The following is a 7,964-nucleotide window of genomic DNA, read 5'->3' as shown; positions in this document are numbered from 1 at the left end:
CTCATGCGTCAGAGGGTTAAGGACGGCATTCAGTCGATCGTCTTGAAAGGTCATTTGCCGTAGCCAAGGTCTATTGGGAATTAACCAGTTTTGCGTTATGTATTTGTTTCTTTCATTTTAATCAAACTACCCACCGCCTGACAATTTAAATTCAGATACTCAAAGTTGTTTAAGAGGTTAATTAAGGCTACGTCTAACCTCTCTAGTTCGAAAAATATAAACTGGATATTATGATAGTTAATCTAGAGGTAGCAAGAATAAAACTAAGCACATCCTCGAGCTGAAGGGAAAGCCAATGAGGTTACGGGGTTGGGCAGCAGAAAAAAAAAAAAAAAAAAACTAACGTAACCACAAGGTAGGATTATTATGAATACATACGGATACTCATCGTATGGGCACAATATGGTTAATAGTTACTGCTGCCAAATAAACTGGGTGAACCGTCTACTACAAATTATTTTCCACCCTATTATTATTATTTTTTTTTTTTATCAGCCCGAGAAGAGGATTCATGACAAACCTTTTTGATTATGAAATAATAAATGCCTATTCCAGCCCTTCTACTCTGAAGGTATGCAGAGCTTAGCCCGAGTTTGGGAAAAATAAATTTAAAAATGAAGCTTCGGCCTGAGGGAATTGATTGCATCCGAATCATGGCAGATTGTAGCATTGATTCAAAGGCTGTAGGTTTTACTTAATGCAATGTTCTAAAGAAATCTATCAGTTATCCTTAGTCAATGGACCCACTAGTTTTTAATTCTTCAGTACATAAAGCCTGGCGAGGCAGATATTTCCGTAAGAAGGCGATTTTTTGTTGTTGTTGCCACCGTCAGACTTAGTTTGGGGGAAACAAAGGAGTGCGCTAATGATGCTGCACTGGCTACATAGTTACAACAGACAGCCTAAAGAGAGCTGATTAAACTCTGTTCATACACAGATAAAGCTAATGATGGCAAACCATATTAGCAGATGCAGTCAAAAAGTTTACTGTACTAGTTAATGCAATGACTGTTTTGGATTTGGGTGTTTAGTGAAAGTGATGAAATGCAAACTATGCTGCTATTCTTTTAGCACCAGGCGATTTTCAATCTCAAGTTTTCATTTTATTCACTTACAGATATACCCCAATAAATTTACATTGATACCATCCCTATTAGTACACATCATCAACTAGCCTATATTTAAAGATGAATAGTAATTACTGGTAGTTAATGAAATTACTTAACAGTACCTTGGGAAATAAGGACAATGAGAATCATATTACAAAAAAATCATTAATTTAATTAAATAGTGTTATATAGAAAAATCTGCAAGCATACATTATACAGTTATATCTATACATTAAAGCGAATTTGTGGCTAGTGGACTTAGAAGCACTTCCTGTGAACAATGGATGGGCCAGACTCGTCGTACTCCTGCTTGCTGATCCACATCTGCTGGAAGGTGGAGAGGGAGGCCAAGATGGAGCCACCGATCCATACAGAGTACTTGCGCTCAGGGGGTGCAATGATCTTGATCTTCATGGTAGATGGTGCCAGAGAGGTGATTTCCTTCTGCATCCTATCAGCAATGCCAGGGTACATGGTAGTGCCACCAGACAGCACAGTGTTTGCATACAGGTCCTTACGGATGTCTACATCGCACTTCATGATAGAGTTGTAGGTGGTCTCATGGATACCGCATGACTCCATGCCCAGGAAGGAAGGCTGGAAGAGAGCCTCGGGGCAGCGGAACCTCTCGTTGCCAATGGTGATCACCTGTCCATCGGGAAGCTCATAGGACTTCTCCAGGGAAGAAGATGAAGCGGCAGTGGTCATCTCCTGCTCGAAGTCAAGGGCCACATAGCACAGCTTTTCCTTGATGTCACGGACAATTTCTCGCTCGGCGGTGGTAGTGAAGGTGTAGCCTCTCTCAGTAAGGATCTTCATTAGGTAGTCTGTAAGGTCACGGCCAGCCAGGTCCAGACGCAGGATAGCGTGGGGAAGGGCATAACCCTCATAGATGGGTACGGTGTGGGAGACACCATCACCAGAGTCCAGCACGATACCTGTGGTACGGCCGGAGGCGTACAGGGACAGCACGGCCTGGATGGCTACGTACATGGCGGGAGTGTTGAAAGTTTCAAACATGATCTGAGTCATCTTTTCACGGTTGGCCTTGGGGTTGAGGGGAGCCTCCGTCAGCAGGACTGGGTGCTCCTCGGGGGCAACACGGAGCTCGTTGTAGAAAGTGTGATGCCAGATCTTTTCCATGTCGTCCCAGTTAGTGACAATACCGTGCTCAATGGGGTACTTCAGCGTCAGGATACCTCGCTTGCTCTGTGCCTCGTCACCCACGTACGAGTCCTTCTGACCCATGCCCACCATCACACCCTGGAAATTGACACCCATTTATGTTACTTTTTCCTTTTTCCTGGGGTTGGGTTGGATAGTAGTTACTTTGAGTAACAAAATTAAAACAACACCTGCAACAGTGCAATTAACTAGTGCACTGTGATCGAGTTTTAGGAATAAAATGATTAATGATTACAGTTAACAGTGCATAGAGATTAAACTTATGCCGTATGAAACACATGTGACCACAATTTCAAACTGGAAAATGCGTTTTGCCTACCTGATGGCGGGGTCTGCCGACGATGGAGGGGAAGACAGCACGAGGGGCGTCGTCCCCAGCGAAGCCAGACTTACACATGCCGGAACCATTGTCCACAACCAGCGCGGCTACTTCCTCGTCGCACATTTTGAGTTATTAACCCTGAAATTCAATACCACACAATAAGCATACATATAAGGCGGTGCAATGTCCTCTGCTTCTACTACTGAAACTATATATAAAAAAAAAATACATTATGTATATAATACGGTATGTATAAGACTACAAAACATTAAAGTAGGCCTTTACACAGGTGACAACCCTAAAAGTCTTTTGGTACGTCTAAGCTGCTGCCAAGACTCGTACAAAATTAATTGAAGTATGTTATGCCCCAGGCTGTTGGCGACAGCAGTGTGGATGAAAGATCCAGCTGAGGAAAAAGTGCAATATGGTTGCTGTACGCTATACTAAAAAACGTTATTATACAAAAATAAGCACAGAAGACTGGTATTAATTATCAACAAGTGCATAAAAAAGAAAACCAGTAGAGATATAGGAAATTAACATGTTTGAGATATTAGTTAATCACTTCGTAACCTAACAGGATCCTACCATTGAGCGGGAAAAAAAAAAAAAGAGGGGGTCATTCAAAACGTTGTCACTCACTATCAGGGAAGCTTAAGAAGCGTTGCACAAGTAGTCACAGTGCAAAATTTTATACAATCACAAAGTACACCACTCATGCTTAAATGAAAATAAAGCAAATGGTGCGGTGATACAGGACACCAGGTACTCCATGTAATCCATATAAGAGCTGCACACGTTCTAAGTCACTAGTTTCACCAACACCACACTGATCACAAATCGATAGTTACCGTTTGGGAGTTACGAACAAGCAGAAGATCTGAGACTTCACTAGGCGGTTGCTAGCCAGGTACTGACTCAACGTGGCCGCTCCGTCCCGTTTTATAGCGTTAACACGAACGCTGACGTCACTGGTCGACTCATTTGAGTTGCCAGGCACAGTTTTTAAATCATACTGATTGTGAACATAATGCTACAGTGCGACTAAGACGGCAGTAACCACACATTTGTGAAATCATGTCACAAAATATATTGTACAATAACTCTAGGCTAACGGAAGTACTACAAATGATCCACGATTTGAAGCTATTATAAGTAGGACAGCCAGACTATCTAGCAGTGGATGGATCAACAGCGTCGTCTCACACGTACAGAGAAATTACTAGCCAGTTAGTGGTATCTGGCCGAGCGTGGCGGCGGCAATGACCAAATAAGGCCAGAGAGAAGTGGGTGTGAGGGTGGTGGCAGCGGCGGAGGGAGTGAGGGAGTGGGGGTAATGGGGGGAGGCAGGAGAAAGGGAAGGAATGAAAAGCACTGAGAGGTGGAATGGGAGGAGAGGATAGAGGAAAATAGTAAGTCGAGTGAAGGAGGGAACAGCAAGAAGAGGGGAGAGATGGAGAGGAAGGGAATAGGGGTCGCGAGAGAGAGAGAGAGAGAGAGAGAGAGAGAAAGTGATAATGGGAGGGGAAGGCAGCGGAATAAGGGAGGGAGGGAGGGAGAAGTAAGTGGGATGAGGGAGGGAGGGAGGAGGAAGTGGGGTGAAGGAGGGAGGAAGAAGGAAGTGGCTTGAAAGGGGGAGGGAGGGAGGGAGAAGGAAGAGCATTGAGAGAGGGAGGGAGGGAGAAGGAAGTGCATTGAGAGAGGGAGGGAAGGAGGAGGAAGTAGAGAGTGTGAGTGAGGGAGGGGGAAGTACTGTAGAGTGAGATGTTCAGCTGTTGAGTGACCTTCTCTTGTTTTAGTGGCGCTAGCAAGGAATGTGGGGTTAAGTTTCTCAGTAGCTGATGTTAGTGGGTGTGGTGGGATTATGGGCGTAGATCCTGGGGGATTAATTCATCTTACAGTCGAGCTTGAGTATACCGTATGTAGTGATCCCATGTTCATTCAAGTAATCCTGAAGAAATGTAAACTTAAACCAACAATTACTCTCTGAGTAATCCAAGTCTGCAGCACTTGTTTAAAAAAGAGAAAAGCTGAAGTTCCAGAACATATAATGGCACAAGCATGCATAAATTGATGATGTAGGTGATCCATTACAAGTGGACATGTGCCGCTCTCACACCCAACATTTCCCTGATCCTTCTAAAGTTTAGAAGGATCAGGGAAATGTTGGGTGTGAGAGCGGCACATGTCCTCTAAACGGAGGATCAGTGTTATGATTCATGAGTATTTATAGTAAGGAACTGTTCTCCATGTCTTGTAATCGTGTTCCATACTACATTGTGCCTACTTTGATAAACTTGATATACAAGCATCTCCATAACATTACTTACCTTGACGGGGAAGTCTCAGGCGTCTTCCTTCCAGAAATAAAAATATATCTACGCCAGTGGTGGTGGTGGTGGTGTTAGTGGGTGTGGTGGTGGTGGTGAAAGTTAGGTGGTGTGGTGTGGTGGTGGTGGTGTGGTATGGTGGTGGTGGTGGTGGTGGGTGGTGGTGGGTGGTGGTGTTAGTGGTGTGGGTGGTGTTAGTCGTGGTGGTGGTGGTGTTAGTGGGTGTGGTGGTGGTGGTGGTGGTGGTGTTAGTGGGTGTGGTGGTGGTGTTAGTGGGTGTGGTGGTGGTGGTGTTAGTGGGTGTGGTGGTGGTGGTGGTGGTGGTGGTGTGGTGGTGGTGGTGGTGGTGGTGTTAGTGGGTGTGGTGGTGGTGGTGGTGGTGGTGGTGTTAGTGCGTGTGGTGGTGGTGGTGGTGGTGGTGTTAGTGGGTGTGGTGGTGGTGGTGTTAGTGGGTGTGGTGGTGGTGGTGGTGGTGTTAGTGGGTGTGGTGGTGGTGGTGGTGTTAGTGGGTGTGGTGGTGGTGGTGGTGGTGTTAGAGGGTGTGGTGGTGGTGGTGGTGTTGTTAGTGGGTGTGGTGGTGGTGATGGTGGTGTTAGTGGGTGTGGTGGTGTTAGTGGGTGTGGTGGTGGTGTTGATGTTAGTTCGTGTGATGGTGGTGTTAGTGGGTGTGGTGGTTGTGTTAATGTGGTGGTGGTGATATTAGTGGGTGTGGAGGTTGTGTTAATGTGGTGGTGGTGATATTAGTGGGTGTGGTTGGTCGGTGGTGGTGATGAAGGGTGTGGTGGTGGTGGCTGTTCTTACCCCCTTCCCTCAGATGTATCCCTCATCTCCCGCCCTGCACCTCCTCCCTATCCATTTAGTATTCCCTGAGGAAAAAGACAAATCATTGTTAACCCTTTTCTCTTATTTGATCCAAGGTTTTATGGGATATAGCGACCGTACACACACACACACACACACACACACACACACACACACACACACTTAAGTATTTGGAACGACTTAGACACGTGTGTGTGTGTGTGTGTGTGTGTGTGTGTGTGTGTGTGTATCAATGACAGAGAACAAGAGAGGAGGATAATCTTTCACAATTAAGACGGCTTTTCTGCTAAATAGTGGCAACACTCAGAAGAGCATTTTGACTTTGACAGGTTGGATGGAGCTCAGAGGGTTAATAACTACTCCATCTACTTCGCTGCCAAGACACTTTTTGGGTTTTGTTCTGAATACCCACACACGACTTTGCTTCACCCAGGAAAGATCGTTTGGATTCAAGATGTTTTTAAAAATATAATGTTGACTTTAGGTACCGATTTGAAGCAGCTTGGGAGAACTTTAGTGAGTGGGTTAGTTCCTTCAGTGCCTTGACACATTTCGTATTTCATTCCTGCCACCCCTGATGATGTTACTCAGCTTCAGGGAGACTTGATATGGAGGAGTTAGATGCGTTCTGATTATAACGTCTTTCCTAGCAGAGGTTTGTCCTAATGTAAATAAAATGGCCAGAAGGTAGCAAGAAAAACTTGCAAAAAGTCACCAGTCTGAATTGGTTAATAAAGGCATATCTAACCCCTCCATTGCAGAATGTATCCATTGAGTCCCCTGCAACTATAGAACGTCATTTATAGCTTATTCTTGCTGTTTCCAGACGATTTTTTTCGGCCTTGGAGAGATCTTTTGCAGCGAAATATATTAAAAAAAGCACCATTAACCAATTCACAACTGTCTATTCCTCCCCAAGTTGAAACACAAAATCGTCCGGCGGTAAAATGATATAAATGAAGGAGGACGTGGTGGGAGTGTTACGGTACTGGGAGCATCTGGGCTCACTACCTTACCTGCTGTAGAAAGTTCCCTGCCATGTTTCCTCAAGACGCCTCTACACCTCCCTCCTTCTCTCCCCCGCCCACTCCCTTACCTCACTTTCACCACTGGCTTTCTAGGTGGTGTGGTTGTGTGGTTATGGTGGTGTGCTTGTGGTAGTGTGGTTGTTGTGGTGGCTTGGTTGTGGAATGGTTGTGCTTGTGTATTTGTAATGATGTAGTTGTGGTGATGCTACTGGTGTGGTTGTGGTGGTGTGGTTTCGGTATGTGGTTGTTATATGGTAATGATGGTGAAGTTTTATTGGTGTGGCTGTAGTGGCGAAGTTATGTTGTTGCTGTGGTGGTGGTGGTGATGAGGGTATGATGTGGCGTGGGCGGTATTGGTGATGAAGTTATGGAGTGGTAGTGTGGTGATGATGATGAGGGTGATGATAGTGAAGGTGTGTCTTGGTGAGGATATGGGGGTGGTAAGAAAGGTGAGGAGGTCGATGATAAAAATGCTGGTGGCGGAGGGTGATGTACCAGTCTCTAGGCAAAGTACAGTACAGTCACCCGCCACAGCTGTCACTAACGGGGGGAGAAGGAGGGTAGGAGAGAGGGGTGGGGAGGATGAATGAGAAGAGGAAGGAGAAGGTTGGAGAGGGGGTGGAGGTAAGAGAGAGTCTGGGGAGGGGAGAAAGGCTGAGAAGCAGAGAGATGGATGAAGGGGAGATGGGAGTAGGAGAACGGTTGAGGAGAGAGAGTGATTGAGAAGAGATGGAGAAAGAGGGAGAGAGGGTGGGATAGGAGGGGGTGGTGAGGAAGACAGGATGAGAAGAAGAGGGGAAAAGATAGAGAGAACTAAGATTAGAGAAGAAGGCGGTGGAGAGAGATGTAAGGATGGTAAGGATGGGAAAAAAAGAAAAAAATGGAAAGTACAAGACAAAAAAGGTGTGGAGCAGGAAAGTTTGAGACATGTGTAGCAGTAGCAAGGTAGACAAGTGTGGGAGGAAGGAAAATCAAAGACTAGAAAGCGAAACAAGAAAAGAGGGATAAGAATGTGAAGGTCCGGCTGGAAATAAAAGTGAAGGTGTGGCACGAAGGTCGTTGGCAGAGGGTTGGCTAAAGCATGAAAAGGAATGGGTTAGGTTGAAGGAAGGTGCGTTGAGTAGGAAGAGAGAGGAGGGGTGTGTGCTGACAAAGGGTCGTATTCTCG

At 45.6% G+C, this 7,964-nt stretch overlaps 1 protein-coding gene across 1 annotated transcript; it reads right to left on the bottom strand.

Annotated features, from left to right (window-relative positions):
- Positions 1-1,281: 1,281 nt before the first annotated feature.
- On the bottom strand, positions 1,282-3,526 carry LOC145401018 (actin-5C-like). Its single transcript, XM_080273389.1, has 3 exons — positions 3,468-3,526; positions 2,614-2,754; positions 1,282-2,372 (listed from the first exon to the last, which is right to left on the bottom strand). Exons 2-3 carry the CDS (start codon positions 2,737-2,739, stop codon positions 1,368-1,370), a joined length of 1,131 nt encoding a protein of 376 aa, XP_080129515.1. The 5' UTR covers positions 2,740-2,754; positions 3,468-3,526; the 3' UTR covers positions 1,282-1,367.
- Between the last annotated feature and the right edge of the window lie 4,438 nt (positions 3,527-7,964).

This window comes from Coenobita brevimanus, chromosome 54 (genome assembly GCF_032717465.1).
Source record: "Coenobita brevimanus isolate Jiangsu-jjx chromosome 54, ASM3271746v2, whole genome shotgun sequence".
Taxonomy (NCBI): domain Eukaryota; kingdom Metazoa; phylum Arthropoda; class Malacostraca; order Decapoda; family Coenobitidae; genus Coenobita; species Coenobita brevimanus.
The sequence above is the reverse complement of the archived record's forward strand: the minus strand, read 5'-3'. Positions and strand labels throughout refer to the sequence as shown.

Coding starts and splice junctions, on each gene's coding strand:
- LOC145401018 (XM_080273389.1), bottom strand. CDS start 2,739: ATGTGCGACGAGGAAGTAGCCGCGCTGGTTGTGGACAATGGTTCCGGC. Junction 2,373..2,613: donor TCGGCAGACCCCGCCATCAG/GTAGGCAAAACG, acceptor GTCAATTTCCAG/GGTGTGATGGTGGGCATGGG.